Source organism: Schistocerca nitens, chromosome 1 (assembly GCF_023898315.1).
Source record: "Schistocerca nitens isolate TAMUIC-IGC-003100 chromosome 1, iqSchNite1.1, whole genome shotgun sequence".
Taxonomy (NCBI): Eukaryota; Metazoa; Arthropoda; class Insecta; order Orthoptera; family Acrididae; genus Schistocerca; species Schistocerca nitens.
The window spans coordinates 1,029,115,730-1,029,139,702 of record NC_064614.1 but is presented as its reverse complement, the minus strand read 5'-3'; the positions used below and the strand labels follow the sequence as shown (position 1 = coordinate 1,029,139,702).

Here is a 23,973-nt window from a genome sequence, read left to right as displayed (position 1 = left end):
TTAAATCGGATTACTCAAGCTGAGGCCAAATAAAGACAAGCGACGACGCCACAACACTATCTTTACTTAAGTAGGTAGTCAGCGCTAAAGTATGTGCGCCACCATTAACGTTACTGTAAGCGGTTTGACAACGTAATACCACCACAACTACTGACAGCCTGAACCATTATCACGCAGTTGTGACAAATGGTTCAAATGGCTCTGAGCACTATGGGACTCAACATCTGTGGTCGTAAGTCCCCTAGAACTTAGAACTACTTAAACCTAACTAACCTAAGGACATCACACACATCCATGCCCGAGGCAGGATTCGAACCTGCGACCGTAGCAGTCGCGCGGTTCCTGACTGAGCGCCTAGAACGCAGTTGTGACTCTCAGTGATTACAGGTTACTGATGTTTGTCAAGAATAGCGGAAAGCGCCTCTGAAGTTCCATTTGCATTACGACTAGCACGTGGCCGGCCGCGGTGGTCTAGCGGTTCTAGGCGCTCAGTCCGGAACCGCGCGACTGCTACGGTCGCAGGTTCGAATCCTGACTCGGGCATGGATGTGTGTGATGTCCTTAGGTTACTTAGGTTTAAGTAGTTCTAAGTTCTAGGGGACTGATGACCACAGATGTTAAGTCCAATAGTGCTCAGAACCATTTGAACCATTTGACTAGGACGGAGAGAATGCTAAATAACAGTAATAGGTCACCCAGCGAAGAGTAGAGTCCACGTATTGTCTGAAGTTCTTGCAGTTTGATATAATGCAGTTCCCGATAGTTTCACACTAACGGGTTCTTTTGGCTATCGAAATACTCATATGGGAATCATAAAAGTGGAATTGCTAGATCACCCAACTACCTTAATAACACCTCATTCTGGATTGAATACGACTCGGAAAGCGACGTTAATTTGACGTTTTCATCCATCTCCTGACGTCTCACTGAATGAAGTCTGAAGTGCACGCACAGTTGTGTTGCCTGCCGCAAGGATTCTGTGAAGTGTTGTGGCAGCTGGCAGTCATTGCTGAATACACACATGTGCAAATAACCTCACTGCTCTAGCGGAACTCGTCTTTGTTGCATTTTTTCCATACGGTAATTAGCACAATAACATAAGGCTTGTTCTGCTGAAGGACTTTATGCCCACAAGTCCTTAAATAATAATCTCCTAGCGGGAGGAATAAATACATGAAAGGAAACAGACTGTTGGACGGAAGAATGGACAGCTCCCTGCTTTTGGCGTTTCCGATAGCGCCTACGATAAGAATCTGGTGTCATATTATGCTTCAGAACTCTAAACTGTTTATTTTTTTACTTCATACTAAAACAAAAGTTGTGATATGAGACGAGGAAATGACTTATATGCTTCTCAGGAACTTTAGTTTTTCGTGTTTATTTTCTCACTTCATATTAAAACAAGGGCGTTAATATGAGAAGAGGAAATGAAATATACGCTTCCAAGACATAATATTTCCTTGTGTGCTATTACTGCAAACATGACAGCCCTGCAGTTAATTTTTGTATGTTGCATAAGTTTTGATATCACCTCACATTCCTTTGTGACAAGGTTCCTATTGTCTTGGGATTCAAATAGAGTGGACGTTTCATCACTGGTTAATATTCTGATGACTAATGACATGATACCCGTTGCAGTTGCTCCATGGCACCTGTGAGTAGAGTCTCACGTTGGTTACTATAAGAACACGCAGGCAGTGATATCCGCTCACTGGAGTCAGAGCCAAGGTGATTTCTTTCTGTTTAGGGCGAAGCGTCTGCTGCAGCGTCCACGCTCAGCCAACATAAACAAATCGCGGCGGCATTGGGCACTGCTAATCGCTGCACTTGTCGCGAGCCTCGACAACAAGAGCGCACTGTCTCTGCTAACGATACTATGGAGTTAGTAGATCTTACTTAACGGAATACGCAGGACGTGGGATGGGTAAAAATTCAGTTTGTAGCTTCCCATCGCATTAAAATACTTTACAGTCATATTTGATGCAATATTTATTGTTGGTTGTCTCTCTAATGTTAATAGTATTGATTCACATCGTGCGTTAACACGAAAACACACACACACAGCCGGCCGAAGTGGCCGCGCGGTTCTGGCGCTGCAGTCTGGAACCGCGAGACCGCTACGGTCGCAGGTTCGAATCCTGCCTCGGGCATGGATGTGTGTGATGTCCTTAGGTTAGTTAGGTTTAACTAGTTCTAAGTTCTAGGGGACTAATGACCTCAGCAGTTGAGTCCCATAGTGCTCAGAGCCATTTGAACCATTTTTTTTGAACACACACACACACACACACACACACACACACAAACACAAACAGTCATTGATTCCTGTGAGGGTGACAACTACTGTGTGTTGAACAACACATGCACCAGTCAGTTCCTCAGTTGGCGTCGAGTGGATGAGATTTTTCAATTACCTTGCACTGCAAGAATTGTAAGGAGGGGACTGAAAGTAAATGGACTTGATGTATGCTAAAGGGCTGCGACAAAGCAAAGCTTGACCGATTATCAGATAACTGTCCACATGGGCTTTGTGGACGAGTATACTTTTAGTAACCAACCCACCCACGATCATTACGTAAGATTTCTCGAGGGCGTAGGGAAATTGATTTCATTAAGTCGTCGACAGTGTAGCGTGATGGTTTACTTCCCACCATACGTTTTCTATATTCGTCCAAAGGTCGCTTGCATTTGTAGGGACACATGGCAATGACCTTGTTACCTCTGCCCACATATTCTCTATCTGGTTGATGTTCGGTGATCGTGGAACAAACGGCTACAGCTTCATCCTCTCTTGGCCCTGAAACCAATCTCGCACTGCTCTACTATGATGGATGGGTCTCTGCTCCTGTAAATACATTGTTATGTCGTTAGTTCATATATTTATATTTAAATAACGTATTTGTAATAAGCACAGTGTTTAAGAATTCATTCCCTGTCATAGATAAGTGATCTGGATTCAACAGTCCGATTAAGAATGTGGTTCACCCAGTCTATCATATGATGAGCGCCGTAGTCGGATAGCCATGTTAAGACTGACTGGCTGAATCCGATTAGGACGATCTTGTATCGAAATGAAATTACAGAAATCGGATAATTTGAACGTCTGTATTGCAACAATGCTGCGCACATAAATTCCTATGATGGGGTAACAGCTAGCAACTGTCTAAGAAAAAGTGAGAAATATGTCTACTAGCAGCAATGTAACGTAATTATAAACCATGTTTATGTGATGGAAATACTGAATCGAACAACACACATCTATTTCAGTGGAGGGAAGATACACCATATCGGATTTGCTGATGACATAATGACAATAATAATAATAATAAAAATCCCGTGTGGCCGATAGGGGAAACCCTCCCCCATATGGATGGTACCGTGGAAATCAAATACTTGTGGTGAACCAAATACTAACACAATCCTGAACGGCTACTCAATCCGTTGAACCCAAAATCCAGACACATCTGAGTGAAAATCACCGCTACTCTGGTCACCGTCTGTTAGCTCAATGAGCTTGGCTGAAAATATTTGCTTCCAAAGGCTTCAACACCCTCTGGTCCTGTCCGGTCCTGGTATCACCCAGGCCAAACCAATGAAACACAAGAAAACATGAACTATGCAAGCGAAGGTAACTTTATCCCAGGTGGTACACAACCTGGCCACCGATAGGCGGCAGTTGGATTTTCGCACTCTGGGGAGTCCAGGTTAGCACGGCAGAGAATATCGAAGATCTCTGGTAAATTTCGCTACAAGCAGAAAACATTCATTTGAAAACTAAACATCGATACATTGATCCAAACAAGAAACCTAAATAATCTCACAAAAGAAATCGTCCGCCAAAAAATTCTCATCCTTGCTCTTCAAGAACCACGATTAATTGACAATTAAAACTTGCATTACGGAAACCATGGCATATTCAAAATACAACAAAAGGTAGCGAAACTCGCACCAATCCTCGGCATTGCATTTCTCGAACACAGATCTATCAACAACTCTGTCGAAGAAATCACACCCATCAACAATCGAGTTATGACTATGCTCATTCAGAGCCCCTATAAAAAATATACACTCATAAATGCACATGCCCCCACCAAGATCGAAAATAAGGAAAACACCGAAAATGTCGAAAAATTGTGGAACACACTCGAAAATACTATGAGCAAAATTTACCAAGATGACGTGAAAATACTAATGGGAGGCTTCAACTCTCTATTTGGGACAGAAAAAAACCTGTAGAAAAATCATTGGTACAAATTCAACACACCGAAACGCTTAGACCAACAGCACACGTCTGACTGACATTTGCCAACAATTCAACCACAAAAGAATGTCTTCCCACTTAGGAAGTAGCCTGTTCCCAAGAAACATGTTGGGCTACCAGGTGCAAGCTGCTTTCGTTCGCCTTTCGAGACTCGCTGAAAGCCAGATTTTTAATTCTTTTGTAGCAGAGCTACAAGCAGGCAGATACAAACGCAATAAGGGAATCCTAAGACAACGCGCCTTGCTACTTTCAGTAACCCTTAGTGTCAGAGCGAAAACCTTACGGTACTGCCAAATTCATAATGACGACATATTTTTTGTTGTTGTGAATACATAATTATATCTATGAAATGCCACTTTTCATAATAATAGCGGATGATACAGGAAATGAAGTAAATACGGATCTTTTCGAAGTCAAAAGTCGGTAACGTCCTACTAATTCGTGTTAAAATACGCTCAATCGTCTCACAGATACTTAATGCTTTATTAAGATAGTCTGCCGTCGTGATGTTTCTGTAGTAAGCTGAATTTATTTTGTATTAGTACAGTGAATATTTTAATTGGATTTTCCGATAGTTTACTAAACGCAACAGTAATCATCAATGAGAAATTAATCAGCAAAAGAATTTTCTTTCACGATATCTAAAACGATCTGACAATGCTACAGCTGTTTACAAATTCTACGCCGGTAGAAACCTACTGGTTTCAACGATATAATTATACCAGAGTAGTTTTAAGAGTATTTTCGTCTAGAAATGAATTGCGTCGACGGTTGATCGATCAAGAGCGGGAAAGGTAAAACTTGACGAATATATGACGAGAGGGACAAGTGCTTGAGAGAGGACTTCTCTATCAATACAAGTGCCTGAGAGACGAAATCAAGAAGTGCGTTATCATGCAGTAGAACATGTGATGTAGTTGTGTTGCTCGATTTTCTTACGCTGAGACCGAAAGGTGTCTCAGTTGTTGGCAACAAATTCCAGCTGTGTTTTGGTAGAATTCGTAGCCCAAAACTCACTTTTGGAGCTATCAGATGTAAAATATTATGTTCACACTACTCTTTGCTCGAGTTTATGTCTTTTGGAGGGGCTCAGCCTTTCATTTCTTCTTAGGAAGTTAATGATAAAGGCATCATAACACGTCACCAGTTACAGTACTGCATACGAATGCTCAATGAGCGACCTGATGACGTTCAATAATAGTCACTCCGTTGATTTTTGTTGTTTCGAATTAGAGCATGTAGTACTCGTACACCAGACTTCTGAACTTTGCCTGTTGAATGCAAATGTCGCATGATGGTAAAATGGTAATCTATCACATATATCAGTAGTCGAGACTTGCTTAATGTGGAAAATCATTGATACCAGAACGATCTTTGTTGAAACAAGAATATCTTGTTCTGGCGTATTTTTCCCAAAAGCACTCGCTCCACACACAATTCAAATCTTTCTAGCTGCCTCCTCTGCATTCACCCCTCTGTTATACCAAAAGTAAACGTTGTGTTGCAGATGTTACACCTATTTCCACTTGCGACTCAATTTTACCATGCTTAACTGTAGTTCATGATTCTCAAGTATGCAAAATCCAATGCTTAACTGCAAGATGATAACTAGAGCTTCAAATTCGAAAATGACAGTTGACACATACACTGACAGCGTCGCGCCGCGTTCACCTGAGCGGTGCCGGATTTCAGGCGGCGGGTGGCGCCTGGCCGGTGGCTGGTAGCCGCTGCAGCGCGAGGAAACGCTCGAGCGTAAGCTGTTATGATCGCGACGCAGCCACGAGCTGTCCTGCGGAATTGTTTCTGGAATACTTGTTATTGCTGGTGGGTAGAATGTTAAGCGAATTATCTTTGATGTTCAGTCAGACTCATAACTTTAGACCGACTGTGGAAAAAAAAAAAAAAACACAGTTGGACGCGAACAGGTGACTATAAGCTTAGAACGCACGACGCTTGCCACTAGACCACGGGCTCACATAGTCCGACAACGTCTCGGAAGTAGATAATACTTCCTCCTAACACTTCCGCATCTTACAGTGTTGCCAGATTGTGCACATGGCCGGACTTAGAGGTGTCGGGGGCGGTCAGTTTTATTGGCCACCTTAAGTGAATGACTCGGACTTAGTCTCTGTGGCGGCCGGCCGGCGGTCAGTTTTATTGTCTAAGACTGTACAGTAACTTTCAACGTCTGGATCTCACTAACGGATAATGATTTCGAAAAAAATTTCATTGTTCCCCGAGAAAAGGATCATAATAAGAAATGGTAACAATTTTGACAATTTTCCATGAAAATAAATTATAGGAGTGGCTATTCCCACAATTGGTACTTTTGAAACCCGAAAATCCTGGTTTCTAGGCTGTACATTGAGAACGGACATATATTCTAGAAAATGGGAAAACACGTTTCTAGATGAATGTCTCAAGAATGTACAGATAAAAATTGAGCCATTTACTACGCTTAGTTATTTAGATAAGTGTAGACCACTGTCCAAAACTGGCTAAAAACCGGTCTTTGTGTTTTTCTGCATGAGTACGGAAACTTAGAACTTCTGGTTCTCGGTCACAGATAATGTTATCGAAAAAAGTATCTGAGTCCCAGAGAATATCATCTTCAGAAAATACGGAAAAAATTTCAACAATCTTCCATGAATAGACATTATACAACAGATCGTCTCCACAACTGGTACTTTTCGTATTCAAAAACTATGGTTTTTCTGAGTTTTCTCAGGAATCGCCCTTGGGCAAATGTTGCTTTTATAAGCTGCCTAAGGTCCACTCTACACCACATATAACGCAAAACAACCAATCGATTTGCTCAATTTGCCTGGACTAGAGGTCGGCCGGAGTGGCCGAGCGGTTCTAGGCGCTACAGTCTGGAGCCGCGCGACCGCTACGGTCGCAGGTTCGCATCCTGCCTCGGGCGTGGATGTGTGTGATGTCCGTAGGTTAGTTAGGGTTAAGTAGTTTTAAGTTCTAGGGGTCTGATGACCTCAGGAGTTAAGTCCCATAGTACTCAGAGCCATTTGAACCATTTTTGAACCTGGACTAGAGGAAGTGTCTAATGTTTAAATTTTAACCTTGTACTGTATGAAAGCTACAGTGTGCCTAGTTTCCTGATAGGTATACAAAAGGTCGCTAGGCCAAGTGCTACCTTTTGCCTGTGATCAATAATATCTGACATATGACCCCATGAAAACTCCCATTTTCGCGCGCGGCTTTTGGAACATGTTGTACTTCCTTGAAAGCACTTCCGGCTCGTAAATTTACTGCAGGAAACATTGCTGGGGAATAGTCGCCGTTTGTGTTGTGTTACATGTGACTGTAATTCGTTTGGCCGCGATGTTGCCAGATAACATTGTCTGAATATACAATTTTCGTGGCCCATTTAAACATACCTTTACGCCACACAAGCTGATTAAAACAAACACCACATGATTGCTTTAGAAACCGTTACAAAACAAAATAATTCGCACATTACGACTACAATAGTCTAAAGTTATTGGTGAACGTTAAATAGACAAGCAAAATCGAAATTCGTTGATAGCGACATGTGTGTGCCACGCTAATAAATTTTCGCTCTCGTCGTAGTTTGACGCCCTCGAAAGTAAAGAATTTACTGTCAGTGAAGTTGAGAAACTGACCAGGTCAGGCCTGAAAAAGCTCTCCAGAAATTGTCTGCAGGATACTGTGACGCACAAGAGGGGCGTAACTGCCGACGCGTCGAACAGGAAACGTCATCCTTGCAAGCTGCTCGTCTACTAAAGAAGTTTTGCGTGATTATGAGTATAGTGGTTCTCACCCGTTCAAGACAATGCAGCAAACATTTTGTGTACACAACTGCTATGAAGACAATCGTAGCAAACATTTTGTGTATACAGCTAGTAAGAAGACAGTCGCCATTTCCTCCCCTTGTATCTTCTTCCCCCTGATGATCTTGTAAAATTTGCGGCGAGATCTTATGGGACCAAACTGCTTACGTCATCAGTCCCTAAGCTTACACACTACTTAATGTAACTTAAACTAACTTGCGCTATGGACAACACACACATCCATGCCCGAGGGAGGACTCGAACCTCCGACGGGGGAGCCGCTCAGACCGCGACAAGACGCCTGAGACCGCGCGGCTACCCAGCGCGGCGGTGGTCTTGCTTGCGTCCTTTCACCGAGGAGACAACAATCATGGGATACCTCCCAATATCGAGTCGGATCTCCGTTTGCCCAACGTAATGCAGCAACTCGACGTTGCATGGATTTAACAAGTCGTTGTTAAGTCCCCTGCAAAAATACTGAGCGCTGCTGCCTCTATGGCCGTTCATACTTACTAAAGTGTTGCCGGTGCAGGCTTTTGTGCAACCTCTCGATTATATCCCATATATGCTCGACGGGATTCATGTGATGTGATCTGGGTGGCCAAACCAATCGCTCGAACTTGTGACGCTACGTCACACAAATAGACATTCGGAGAAAGGGAAACGAAGTTTTTGTTATGAGACTTGTGAATTATAAATTATTTCAAGACTGTGTACGTGTGCGCGATGTATGACAAATAGTAAAGATCGTAAGTTATTATTATCAAAACACAAATATCGATGTAATTAACAAAACACAGTTTTTTTTGGTATAATCTCTGTGGAACATAGGCCATGAAGATCAGAGACAATGCTTTGATTGAACTATCTCTCCTGTTTTGTTTCGTCTAGCGGTAGGCCGCCATTGTAGTGCTGTCTGATAATTAACGTAAGTTTTATCTGTATTTTTGAAACATATAATAGGAATTGTTATTAGAAAGTGGGTGTGACTCACTTAGTTGTCACCTCTCATGATCGCAAACTTTAATTATAATTAACAAAGGTTTTACAGGACTTCGTAGCGCAGGGAGCTCATCTCCCCTAGCAGGATTTGGTCAGCCATTACGCTGACGATTCATTTTATTAAATGTAAATGCGAGAGATTTCCAATTTTGATCTTTCATTAATTTCGAAGTTAAAATTAATTTCAGTTACCAAAATTCACAGCACTGAATGAGTTCAGTATGTTTTATTTTGGCCGCCTAACGGCAGACGAGATTCTCACCAGTTTTGCCTTTCAAATAATGAACAAGAAGCATTGAAAATCATTACATTCCGCAGTATCTCAGTTAATCTTTATGTAGTTTGGTACATAAATAACCAGTAGCCCCTGAGACCCATATTAATAATTACAGTTTGCGTAAGAATACGCATATTTTTTTTTCTAAATAGCAGCGCTCACGCAAAATATTTATTAGAAGGCGTTGAGTCGCGCGCTGTGTTTAAAAAAATATTATATCGTACGTACTTCGGGGCAGCCGATGTACGTACGAGTGTTATCGCGGTATAAGTTAATTAAAAGTCTCATGGTAGCCCACAATATTTAAATCCACCCCAACCAAAATCATAAAATATATAATTATAAAAATAAAAATATACACTTATACCGTGATAAACTGTCCAGGATGTTCTTCAAACCTATCTCGAACAGTGGTAGATCGGTGACATGGCGCATTGTCGTCCATAAAAATTCCGTCATTGTTTGGGTACATGAAGTCATGAAATGGTCTCCTAGTAGCCGAACATAAGTATTTCCTGTTAATGATCAGTTCAGTTGAACCACTCAGTCCGTTCCACGTAAACACAGCCCACACCAGTATGAAGCCGATACCACCACAGTGCGTTGTTGACAACTCCGGTCCATGGCTTCGTGAAGTCTGCTCCACATTCTAACCCTACCATCAGCTCTTAACATCTGAAATCGAGCCTCATCTCACCCGGCCACGGTTTTCCAGCGGTCCAGTGTCCAACCGATACGGTCACGAGCTCGGGAGAGGAGCTGCAGTTGATTGAAAAAAGCGGATAAAGTGTCACTAGAAGCCTTCCTAAGAGACAATCTCCATTCCTCCCGAACTGACTATGCAAATGTAGACGAGATGTGGCTCAAATTCAGAGATGTAGTAGGAACAGCAATCGAGAGATTCATACCTCATAAATTGGTAAGAGATGGAACTGATCCCCCCTGGTACACAAAACAGGTCCGAACGCTGTTGCAGACGCAACGGAAAAAGCATGCGAAGTTCAGAAGAACGCGAAATCCCGAAGATTGGCTAAAATTTACAGACGCGCGAAATTTGGCACGGACTTCAATGCGACATGCCTTTAATAGGTTCCACAACGAAACATTGTCTCGAAATTTGGTACAAAATCCGAAGAAATTCGGGTCGTATGTAAAGTACACAAGCGGCAAGACGCAGTCAATACCTTCGCTGCGCAGTGCCGATGGTACTGTTACCGACGACTGTGCCGCTAAAGCGGAGTTATTGAACGCAGTTTTCCGAAATTCCTTCACCAAGGAAGACGAATGGAATATTCCAGAATTTGAAACACGAACAGCTGCTAGTATGAGTTTCTTAGAAGTAGATACCTTAGGGGTTGCGAAGCAACTCAAATTGCTTGATACGGGCAAGTCTTCAGGTCCAGATTGTATACCGATTAGGTTCCTTTCAGATTACGCTGATACAATAGCTCCCTACTTAGCAATCATATACAACCGCTCGCTCGCCGCTAGATCTGTACCTACAGATTGGAAAATTGCGCAGGTCGCACCAGTGTTTAAGAAGGGTAGTAGGAGTAATCCATCGAACTACAGACCTATATCATTGACGTCGGTTTGCAGTAGGGTTTTGGAGCATATACTCTATTCAAACATTATGAATCACCTCGAAGGGAACGATCTATTGATACGTAATCAGCATGCTTTCAGAAAACATCGTTCTTGTGCAACGCAGCTAGCTCTTTATTCGCACGAAGTAATGGCCGCTATCGACAGGGGATCTCAGGTTGATTCCGTATTTCTGGATTTCCGGAAAGCTTTTGACACCGTTCCTCACAAGCGACTTCTAATCAAGCTGCGGGCCTATGGGGTATCGTCTCAGTTGTGCGACTGGTTTCGTGATTTCCTGTCAGGAAGGTCGTAGTTCGTAGTAATAGACGGCAAACCATCGAGTAAAACTGAAGTGATATCAGGTGTTCCCCAGGGAAGCGTCCTGTGACCTCTGCTGTTCCTGATCTATATAAATAACCTGGGTGACAATCTGAGCAGTTCTCTTAGGTTGTTCGCAGATGTTGCTGCAATTTACCGTCATCCGAAGACCAGTATCAGTTGCAAAGCGATTTAGAAAAGATTGCTGTATGGTGTGGCAGGTGGCAGTTGACGCTAAATAACGAAAAGTGTGAGGTGATCCACATGAGTTCAAAAAAAATCCGTTGGAATTCGATTACTCGATAAATAGTACAATTCTCAAGGCTGTCAATTCAACTAAGCACCTGGGTGTTAAAATTACGAACAACTTCAGTTGGAAAGACCACATAGATAATATTGTGGGGAAGGCGAGACAAAGGTTGCGTTTCATTGGCAGGACACTTAGAAGATGCAACAAGTCCACCAGAGAGACAGCTTACACTACAATCGTTCATCCTCTGTTAGAATATTGCTGCGCGGTGTGGGATCCTTACCAGGTGGGATTCACGGAGGACATCGAAAGGGTGCAAAAAAGGGCAGCTCGTTTTGTATTATCACGTAATAGGGGAGAGAGTGTGGCAGATAAGATACGCGAGTTGGGATGGAAGTCATTAAAGCAAAGATGTTTTTCGTCGCGGCGAGATCTATTTACGAAATTTCAGTCACTAACTTTCTCTTCCGAATGCGACAATATTTTGTTGAGCCCAACCTACATAGGTAGGAATGATCATCAAAATAAAATAAGAGAAATCAGAGCTCGAACAGAAAGGTTTAGGTGTTCGTTTTTCCCGCGCGCTGTTCGAGAATGGAATGGTAGAGAGATAGTATGATTGTGGTTCGATGAACCCTCTGCCAAGCACTTAAATGTGAATTGCAGAGTAGTCATGTAGATGTAGATGTAGATGTACTGTTAGCAAAGGCACTCGTGTCGGTCGTCTGCTGCCATAGCCCAGTAAAGCCAAATTTCGTTGCACTGTCCTAACGGACACGTCCGTTGTACCTTCCACATTGACCTTTGCTGTTATTTCGCGCAATGCTGCTTGTCTGTTAGCACAACACTACACAAACGCTGTTTCTCCCGCTCGCTAAGTGCAGGCCTTCGGCCACTGCGTCCTCCGTGGTGAGAGGTAGTGCCTTAAATTTGACACTATGGATCTCGGAATACTGAATGCCCTAACGACTTCCGAAATGGAATGTTCCATGCGTCTTAACTCTAACTACAATTCTGCGGCCCTAATCACGTAGGAAACGTTTTCACGTGAATCAACTAGGTACAAATGACAGCTGCAATAATGCACTGCTATTTTATACCTTGTGTATATGTGTATATTGCTATCCCGTGACTTCTGTCACCTGCCGGCTGGGGTGGCCGAGCGGTTCTAGGCGCTACAGTTTGGAACCGCGCGACCGCTACGGTCGCAGGTTCGAATCCTGCCTCGGGCTTGGATGTGTGTGATGTCCTTAGGTTAGTTAGGTTTAAGTAGTTCTAAGTTCTAGGGGACGGATGACCTCAGAAGTTAAGTCCCATAGTGCTCAGAGCCATTTGAGCCAATCTGTCACCTCATTGTTGAAGCGACAACAAAAGTAACGCTACGTTGGCAACATTGTAGCTGTACGCGGTAGGCGCGCACAAACAATTCATCTTTAACGGGGTTTAGTTGTTAAGCGCGATTTGCAGAAATACAATTTTCTAGCCTAATGGCTAATGGCTCTGAGCACTATGGGACTTAACATCTATGGTCATCAGTCCCCTAGAACTTAGAACTACTTAAACCTAACTAACCTAAGGACAGCACACAACACCCAGCCATCACGAGGCAGAGAAAATCCCTGACCCCGCCGGGAATCGAGCCCGGGAACCCGGGCGTGGGAAGCGAGAACGCTACCGCACGACCACGAGATGCGGGCAAATTTTCTAGCTTATAGGTCACAATATTAAGCACTAACCTTGGGCAGAGGCCGTCGCTGTTTCTCAAGATGTAGTCCTGTCAGCTCTATCATGTTGGGAAGCATCGGCCGTGGGTAATTCATGCTGTAATGATTATTTATAAGAAGGAGGCTGCAGTTTCGTTCCATTTCGTACACAGATGGAGCGTCAGGGCCAAAATGTTTCCTCATTATCCGCTCTTGACCTGGCATAATTACATAGTTCCATGAGTGTAGAAAGAGGCCCATTATGTATGCGTTGTACATTCTTTCCCAGAACGACATGTGGTCGTTGTAGGGGAGTGACATATCAGGACAATAGGCGGGGTTGTTGGGATTTCCTTGCATTACGTGCAGCGGACCGGGCGCAGTAAGCGAGACAAAGCCAATGAGAGGTGGTGATCCCACCTTGTGTACGAGGCCGTAGTAGCACTGGTACATTAGTCGCTCGACAATAACGACGTCAAAACTAGGCGCCGACCTGAAATCGAAAATAAAGACTTTGTATAACCTGTCTAGCAGTATGAGTTACTGATGTCATGTTTGACAGGTAATGATAGTTGAGCAGAGTCACACTTACCGGATAAAATCTTTCATCTCTGGGGAGTCCAGTTGGATTTCACATATCCTTTGCCCCATGTGAGGTAAAAGGCGCAGCATATCGTGTGGAACGGCATCCGACAGTGAATTGAAGTCATACGTCGCTCTCCAGAAATCGTACGTCACGGATACATCTATTTCAGTATAATTTACTATTTTTTCCTGCAAAATAAAGAGCAAGATCATGCAAAATTGTTCTATGGGAACATTGTAACGTTGGCGCTTATCTTCGTGCTATGATACCACCATCAGAGATCTTATTTGAAGTATCTATAGAGCAAAATTAAACAGGATAAAATTAAAACTGTAAAAATTACGCCATACCAAAATCATATCAAAGGCTCTCAAAAGTAAACAATAATTCTTAATAATGCAATGAGGAGCAATATTATCGTATACAAACCTCACTACTATGTCAATGACATACAGAACCCCACTGAAAAACGCATTTTCTCTTGTAATTTTCATTTTTTCAGACACTTTCAGACTTTCTCAACTGCCTGTGTATCGTACAGTGTCACCACTAGCTTCAAAATATCTAACTCTAGCAGTCCCTATTGTGTACTGATCGGCAATTTCATGTACCTATTTATCACAATCTCAAAATAGTGGTTTTCAAGTTACCGTCTTTGTCCCAGGGCCCAGGTCCAGTCCAGCACACTGTTTTAAGCTATGAGGTAGTTTTGAACAAGTGTTTATTTGTGTTTCATATGATATTCTTAAACCAAATTACGATGAAGTGTAAATCGTTGCACAGAGGCTGAGTTTGCTGTTTTAAGAACATAACATGAAGCTCTGTACTGCTAAGCCAAAAGCAACAACCGAGCGACGTGGCGCAGTGGTAGCACACTGGACTCGCATTCCGGAGGACGACGGTTCAATCCCGCGTCTGGCCATCCTGATTTAGGTTTTCCGTGATTTCCATAAATCACTCCAGGCAAATGCTTGGATGGTTCCTTTGAAAGGGCACGTCCGACTTCCTTCCCCAACTTTCCCTATTCCGATGAGACCGATGACCTCGCTGTTTGGTCTCTTCCCCCAAAAAACCCAACCCAAAAGCAACACATAAGATGAAAAATTGTCGTTTATGATAATACAGTAGAGCAGACTGTCTTGGAAATTAACCACGCTATCTATAAGATCAGCGCCAACGGCCTTGCGACAGTGGTAACACCGGTTCCCGCGCCGGCCGCGGTGGTCTCGCGGTTCTAGGCGCGCAGTCCGGAACCGTGCGACTGCTACGGTCGCAGGTTCGAATCCTGCCTCGGGCATGGATGTGTGTGATGTCCTTAGGTTAGTTAGGTTTAAGTAGTTCTAAGTTCTAGGGGACTAATGACCACAGCAGTTGAGTCCCATAGTGCTCAGAGCCATTTGAACCATTTTGAACCGGTTCCCGCCAGATCACCGAAGTTAAGCGCAGTCAGGCTTCGCCAACACTTAGCTGAGTCAGTGTACAGGTCTGTCGAGTGCTGTTGGCAAGCCGGGTGCACTCAGCCTCTGTGAGGTCAATTGAGGAGCTACTTGACTGAGAAGTAGCGGCACCGGTCACGAAAACAGACAACGGCCGGTGTTGACCACATGACCCTTCATATCCGCACCCGGTGACACCTGACTAAGGCTAACACGACGGCCGGTCGATACCGTTGTACCTTCAAGGCCTGTTCGGATAGCGGTTTTTTTTCTATAAGAACAAGATGTAGATTAAAAAACATGTAAAATTTCAATACATTTGTTGCAATTTTAAAAAATAAGGTAAGGAAAGAAATGAAAATTCATAATACTATCACATCTTTGTACAGGATGACGCACGAAATGTGTTACCATTTTGTTTTTGAATATAAACTTTATTGTCAATACAATCTGAAAGGAACATATACTATAATGAAGAGCCGTCCATGGAGATTTGTTCTAACTCAGCACATACTCAATATGTCCACCATTTCGTTTCCTAACCTCCATCAAACGAATACTAAAGTTAGTGATTACCCTACGGCACATGTCTTCCGTAATTTCACTGCAAGCTTGAAGAATAAGTCTTCTGAGCTTCATTAAATCACGTGGACGTTACGCGAAAATTTTTTCCTTTAGGTACCCCCAAAGAAAAAAGTCACAAGGATTGAGGTCTGGACTATTGGGGGGAGGGGGGGGGGGAGGGAGGGGGAGGGGGCAATCTTGTCCGTCATTGAAGCGACCTGGAAACCTGAGTGAAATGATCCGCATGTCGAAATGCCCGTGTAAAAACTTCAACACAGTGTTTGCAGTATGTGGCCTTGCTCCATCTTGCATGAACCACTGCGTGTTGAAGGGCAAGGCAGTAGCAAGAAGCTGTGGAATGAAGCTATTGCGAAGCATGCTCAAATAACGCTCGCTGTTCACAGTTTCTTCAAAGAAAAAGGGTCCAATAAGTCCGTGACTGGAAATTGCTGCCCACGCTGTAATCCTAGGAGCATAATGTTGTCGTTCATGAAGAACTTGTGGGTTTTCAGTGCCCCGAAAGCGTACATTTTGTTTGTTAACCACACCGTCTAAATGAAAATGCGCCTCGTCTGAAAATCAAACGTTGTTGAGAGTTTCTTCCCTATCCTCCGCCCACTGAGCAAACGGTAGTCTCTGCTGCTTGTGTTCTTCAGTGAACTTCTGTGCATAGGTCATCTTGTATGGGTACATATGGAGGTCACTTTTATGAATGCGTTGGAAGCAGCGTCTGGATAATCTCAGTTGGACTGCCGCCTATCTACACGATTTCCCGGGACTTCTCTGTACAGCAACTCGTACTGCTTCAATATTCTCCGGCGAACAAACAGGCTTAGGCCGAGGTCGCTTCGCTTCCAATACTGTTCCTTCCTGTACAAATTTATCGTACAACCTGTGGATGGTCTTCTTGCAAGGGACTCATCGTGCGTTAAACTGTTGTCGAAAACGCCTCTGAGTCACAACAAGGCTTTTCGTTTCATGAAAAAGTAACACAGTTGCCGATCGTTGCTGTGTCGTCAGTCTTCCATTGTCAGCCATTGCTGCTTACTAGTCTCCTAGCGGCAGTATCGTGAATTACAGGTCATTTCGTAACTCATTTGTTTTTCCAAGCTCTGCTGGTACTGCTGTAGACATCCCAGCGGGATATCTAATGTGCGTCGTAAATTGTGAAAGAAACAATTGGTAACACATTTCGTGCGCCACCCTGTATATGATCAGCAGTTACAAATAAAATAACCTATGGGTGCAGCATGGTTACATGAATAACATCTCTAGAAACACCTGTGCACATGGCAAAAAAATTCCAAAAATTACTTTACATCAATGCATAGACAACATAACAGCAGTTCTGGCAACGTATATGTTACAAGGTGTCAAACCTATCGGGAATCTACATGAAGATGGTATCTTCATACACCATTTTCATACAGATAAGGCTTACCGGACAATGATCTTCTTCAGTGCGGATACAGTCACATTGCTCGAACTCTTACGGGAATCGGTAGATTGCCTGCTGCGAGTAATGAGTATAGTGAACAGGGGCATTACGAATGTAGTCTGTGGACGGTAAGTTGGAAATGTGGGTCTCACGGGGAGCGTGCCAGAGATAAGACCCTGCAGTCGCACTATCCTCTGTGTCCCTGCTGATATTTATCAACGCCTGTAAGCACCTAATGGTCTGGATTTCATTGTAATTTCATACTGGGCATCTGATCATGTTTAAATTCTTGTGCTTATGACACAGTATAAATGGAATTACAATTATCGTAAACCAAGCAAAATATTAAGCAATTATACGAGGGTGAGTCAAATGAAAACCTTAAATTTGTAATAACAAATCGAAATGTCGTTATCCTGTAAGTTGGTAAGCGTGCTGCAAACAGCGTGTAGAATGGCCTGTAGGTGAGAGCATAGTGCAGATGCACGCATACCCTCGCAGTATCAGTATAGAGATGGCCGCCCCACTTGCGACTTGTACCAGGGAAGAACAGCGTTCTTTTATTCGGTTTTTGCGTAGTGAAGGTGTGAAACCTATCGAAATTCATCGACGAATGAAGGTTCAGTACGGTGATGCATTTTTGTCACAGCAGCAAGTCTACGAATGGAGTAGGAAGTTCGCAAATAGTGTGACTTCAGTGGAAGATGCTACTCGTCCAGGTCAGGCACAACGAGTTGTGACTCCACAGAACACTGCAGCAGTTGAAGCCATAGTTCAGGAAAACCGCAGAGTGACACTCAGTGATATTGCAGCATGTTTACAGATTAGTCATGGGTCAGCACACCACACTGTGCATGATGTGTTCCAGTTTCACAAAGTGTCTGCAAGATGGGTACCAAGGCAGATGACTCCTGAAATGAGAGAACGACGTGTTGATGCTTGTGAAGAACTTCTTCGGCGCTTTGAACGAGAAGGTAATGGCTTCCTTGCAAGAATCGTTACTGGGGACGAAACCTGGGTTCACTTCCACCAACCGGAAACGAAGAGAGCGAGCAACCCAGACCTTGCCCCAAGTGATTTCCATCTGTTTGGACCACTCAAAGACGCAGTGGGAGGACAGAAGTTCCGTTCTGATGAAGAGGTACGACACGCGGTTCATGAGTGGTTGCGCGGACTACCAAAAGAATATTTTTCTATAGAAATTTATGCACTTTGTAAGCGCTGGAGGACTTGCATTGAGCGTGGGGGAGATTATGTTGAAAAGTGGTACAGCTTTATACCACTTCTGCACAATAAATAATATTTTAAAAAAATATTTAAGGTTTTCATTTGACTCACCCTCGTATTTTCTGTTTCCATAATGTTAATGTCATTACAGTACATATTATCGGTAACCAGTTTACAGTTGAATTATAACCAGTTGTAGTGGATGTCTGTAACTACTCTCTACAAGCAATGAAAATTTATGGCATTGACAACAAATCCCTAAGCAGAACACGAGTGAATATTAATCTCAAAGGATACTGACATATATTGAAAAACTGTTTTATGCCCCGGGAGCTACATAATGAAACTGTGAAATTAGGTGAATTTTCTCCTATAATAATGTCGTATAATAAAGTAAAAATTGCTAAAATCACCAGAATTGTCTTGTTTGACCAATGGTGTATGCATAGTTAAAGAAGAAAATGTCAATGCTGCAGTTACCTCTACCTTACATGTTAACCACCATCACCTACTTTTGGCAACTAACTTTTCGTTTGGAATCAAGGAATGTTTACGATGGGCATAACACCTATCAAAACATAAACTATTGTATTTATATAAGTAAAAGCCAGTACTATAAAACTGAGTGAACATTATTCTGGGAGGACACCGTGACAACATCAAAGATAGACTTATAGTTACTACAATCGCAAGTAACCACTTTTTAATACACAGAATAGTTATCTTATGCCATTTAAACAATCTGCTCTATAGCAGGTGGATTTGCAACTTTGGTACTCGCTGTACACAAGTATCTATTCTACTGCAACTTGCTGCAGTGACGTACAAGTACTAGCTGAGAGAAGTAAACATTCCGTAATTATGTTATATATGGGTGTCAGAGGCCCTTCTTCTATCGATAGATGAAATTATACACCTAACAGTGGCCCTTAATGCCCAGTTAGGGAATGCTCATTTCAGTGGGCTGGTACTTGTACTTCGCAATTTAGCGTGTCACCAGGCACTTGAAAGCAAGGCGCAATGGAATATATATTTGAATATAGTGGGTAGTAAAGTTCCGGTCTTTCTGTTTTGACACATCTGTATAGCTATCGGTCACCCGGAGAGCCACCATGATGACGCCTTAGATGTACAATGCAATGGTGTATTTCTCACTCAAGGTTACATATGTGCAGATCCCCCTACAGTGGAGCAGATTGAGTATATGGCATAATAATAACGGCGTCTAAACTAAATAATTATTGTTTAAGTCAAACAAAGGTTTGTTGAAAATAACCCACACATTTGAGACTGATGGTCTTACACAAATATGGATTCAAATTACAACAAACATAACGAGCACAAGAACGAAAATTAAACACATATGGGCAAATTTTGTTTAGCAGCTCATTAATGATGACATTCTAAAACAAACACTCAGAGCCTGGAAATACAGTTCCTCACTACTAATGGTGACGTAATATTAAAGTTGATTATTCTAAATATTCATTGCGAAAATCAGCAATTAACTCTATTACATACGACTCTCAATATTAACTGCAGCAAAACAGTTCAAGTTTTCAAATACCTCTAGTCCCACAAACAAAATTAAAGTTCACATAGGCGCTCAAGCTCAGTCACCAAAAACCACTGTCAAATATTCTGTGTCTAGTGAAAGGGTAAAATATGAGCTTACACTTACAGAAAACAGATCTAACAAGGGAACAGTTCAATCCGACATGTCGAAACGCTCTCTGAAATATTTTATATACGACGACTACGCCAAAAGAAACACTATGTTGAAATTTTAACTGCCCAGACAAACTGCAATTATTTTTAAAAAATGTTGAAAATTACCAAATTCATACTTCGCCAGACGTGTGGAGAAATGTTCATCGCTACTATAGCTGTAGCAGACAGCGCATAGGTAACACGACAGGTTCAAAGCCTTGGCTGACTGGAGATCGGTAAACTGATTATATGGCAGAATGCAATTGTAATTTGCAAGACGAATGTTAGTATCCGTAGACCCGCCAGGGTAGCCGAGAGCGCTAACGCGGAGCTTCCTGGACTCGGGTAGGCGCGCCGGCCCCGGATCGAATCCTCCCGGCGGATTAACGACGACGGTCGGTGTGCTAGCCAACCTGGATGTGGTTTTTAGGCGGTTTTCCACAGCCTACTTGGTGAATACTGGGCTGGTCCCCACGTCCCGCCTCAGTTACACGACTCGCAGACGTTTGAAACACATTCACGCTATTTCACGATCTAGACGCAGACAGCTGGAGTACACTAATTCCGTCCCGCAGGGTATGGGGTGGCGGCAGGAAGGGCATCCGGAAATCCTTTAACATTAACATGCCAAATCCGGTTAACCATGGCCGACTCTGCCTCACTGCGGGACAAGGCGCAAGTGATAGATAGAATGTTAGTGTCCGTAGATATTTCCTCTGACCCAATTGCCGCAGTTACTATCCGCTCGTATTTGCAATCCTTATAATAGCCATAATAATTATCAGTTGCCTGTGCGATGTCGGTAAGAGTAACCAATGGGGATAAAACGGAATTAATTTTTTTTTTTTTGTTTTCTCTGTATATGTTTGCTAATAGCGTCTGTCTTTGTGCAGGTTCTAGAGTTTCACAGTGATGTGTAATTCGATTAATGTTTCCAGCCATCCAAAGATGAAATATGAAGAACATGATACACAATCTAAGCCACCTACTTCTTTTGAAGACCTAGATATGTGTTATTTATTAATTAATTCCTTAAACATTCATTCTAACGATGCCAGCATTTCGTTAGAAGGTGTGGAAACATGAGAAGAAACAGGAAATAGCTCTGACGATTCTGTGAATTGTGGTTTGAACCATGATTGTTGTGCTAATTAAGGTCCAGAACAAAACTATAGTACCTCGCTCGTCCAAATAAAATATTACCGTTAGAGCTTGAAACGACAAAGAAAAAGGCTGTAAATGTTTTAGCCAAATGAAGGAGGGAGAAAACGCTTATAGTTAAGCAATCTACTAAGCTGGTTTCGTTTCGTAAAATCCGAAATTGAATTGTGTAAATGGATGAAAGATTTAAGTGAACTACTTTAATTCAAGTAAACATATAGAGGAGATGTCATTAATGATTAATATTCGTACAACAGAGAAATTCGAAGCAGATGTAAGACGAAGCTTCTTGTTGCTCCTAAAAATACTATGTATGAAAACCGTCAGGCTTCGTGCTTGGACTGGGCGATAAACATACTTTATTATTTCGAGCGAAATGAAAGCTATGACACATTTGTATACAACAATGCCAGTGATAAGGTCAGTGGATTACTGTTTCCGCAGATTTATATATTTCTCAGGACCTCAAGGCAAATTAGAAGAAAAACTTTTTATCGACAGAGGAAAATCTGAAAAAGTGGGAAAAAATAGTTTTGATATTACAGCTGAAACGTCTGCTTACCGGAAGCAGAAAATAATTCAGTGCTGTTGTGGGACTCGTAGTCTGGAACATAACAATATCCCCGTTCTCAGGAGGACGACGAAAAGACCGTTAATATAATTCGGATACCAACCGGAACCAATAGTGAGAATATGCCTTTCAATAGAGAATTATTCTACAGTGCAAGGCATTTTTTATAAAATTACACAACAATACAATTTCCGATAGCTTTTCGTCATTTTAGGTTTAAAAACGGAACAGTATTGTTAAACTTCAGATATTTAAGCCTTGTCAGTTTGCATCACTACATTTTATGAATTTGATCAAGAATGCCTCGTACATGACCATAGTTTTCCTCTATCCCAATTGTGTCTAAATTAAACTAGCAATTACTATGAAGTTCCTGAATGCACTACTTTCTCCTTTCATCATGTGTGCCTGATGTAAGGAAAATGTTTGTTTTCGTCGTCCAATAGACACTTCGCATTTTTATTAGGACTACAGGGAATAAAGGAGGAACTGGTCCGTCGTTAGCAAACTATACATTGTTCAAAGGTTATATAAGAACTGTGCTACAGGAATTGCTATACAAGATTTCGTGTAAACATATTAAAGTTCCTATTAATGGAAGTCGTCTGTAATAGAACATCATACATTGCCTTGATTTTGTTTCTTGTACTAGTCACCTCAGTTAAAACTATATCTGCAATAGTTTAGCTGTCGATATGAAATGCAAGTTATTAAAAAAAAGTTAATGATTCGAGGTACGTTTGGTACGTTTAAACGCTTAAAATTCATCTGTGTACACTTTGGACTTCACGCTCTTGTCACGGCTGCATCATCAAATTGTTCACTAAGCAGGAAGACCAGTACAAACCTCTTTTATAAGAGACCTCTCCCTGCTACAAGTATGAGTAACTTTAACATTTTTTTAAATACTTCCTGTGCGACTTAGCAGCTAAAATTTTGCCAGTGTACTTCTTTTGGTGTATTCTTCCTGTATGAAAAATTTCAGGTTAGGTTTCGACATGTCGGATTGGACCACTTCCTTGGAAGAACCATGTTGTTGTTGTTGTGGTCTTCAGTTTGATGCAGCTCTCCATGCTACTCTATCCTGTGCAAGCTTCTTCATCTCCCATTACCTACTGTAACCTACATCCTTCTGTATCTGTTTAGTGTATTCATCTCTTGGTCTCCCTCTACGATTTTTACCCTCCACGCTGCCCTCCAATGCTAAATTTGTGATCCCTTGATGCCTCAGAACATGTCCTATCAATCGGTCCCTTCTTCTTGTCAAGTTGTGCCACAAACTCCTCGTCTGCCCAATTTTATTCAATACCTCCTCATTAGTTATGTGATCTACCCATCTAATCTTCAGCATTCTTCTGTAGCACCACTTTTCAAAGGCTTCTATTCTCGTCTTGTCCAAACTATTTATCGTCCATGTTTCACTTCCATACATGGCTACACTCCATACAAATACTTTCAGAAACGACTTCCTGACACTTAAATCTATACTCGCTGTTAACAAATTTCTCTGGACGCACCATAAAAAGCCCAAATATTTAACTAGGATGGTTGCTTTGCGACCTGGACTATCTTGACTGCCACCAAGTTCATCCAGCAATGCACTCATAGAAGACCTAACTTCCAACGATGATGCACCGCTGCTTGCCCTTAATTGTTTTCCACGCACCTCACACTACTAAATCCACGTTAGCCACTGAAAATTCGGCGGGATGGGAGGGGTGGGGGTGGGGGAGGGGGGGGGGACAGGTGTGCGACACCTACTGCACCGGGATATGGTGGAACAGTGAGGTGGGAATACAGTAGAGCATTGGGTGGAGGCCTGGCAGGCATCCGACGTGTTGACAAGAAAACATCATTGTTAAAATATTCATTTATTGTTCGTCAGCTGCAGATGTCATTATGATACTTGAAGAAGTCAATGCTGTCAGGGTGTAAGCTGTACATGGCCTGCAAGGAGATGGCCTAACAGCTTGAAGCATCAAATAGAGGCGAGAGCCGAAGCTTGGACAGTCTCCATCATCGCCAAATGTTTTCAAGATATTGCAACGTCGCACAGAAAACGCCACTGGATGATCT

General features: G+C 42.5%; 1 protein-coding gene across 1 annotated transcript in view; it reads right to left on the bottom strand.

The window, feature by feature from the left end:
- Positions 1-23,973, bottom strand: part of LOC126196782 (UDP-glycosyltransferase UGT5-like) — a 106,056-nt gene that overhangs the window by 63,314 nt on the left and 18,769 nt on the right. Inside the window, exons 2-3 of the mRNA XM_049934591.1 lie at positions 13,797-13,978; positions 13,238-13,697 (exon numbers count right to left, since the gene is read on the bottom strand). Coding sequence (XP_049790548.1) covers positions 13,238-13,697; positions 13,797-13,978 — 642 coding nt within the window. The remainder of the gene's footprint in view (positions 1-13,237; positions 13,698-13,796; positions 13,979-23,973) is intronic.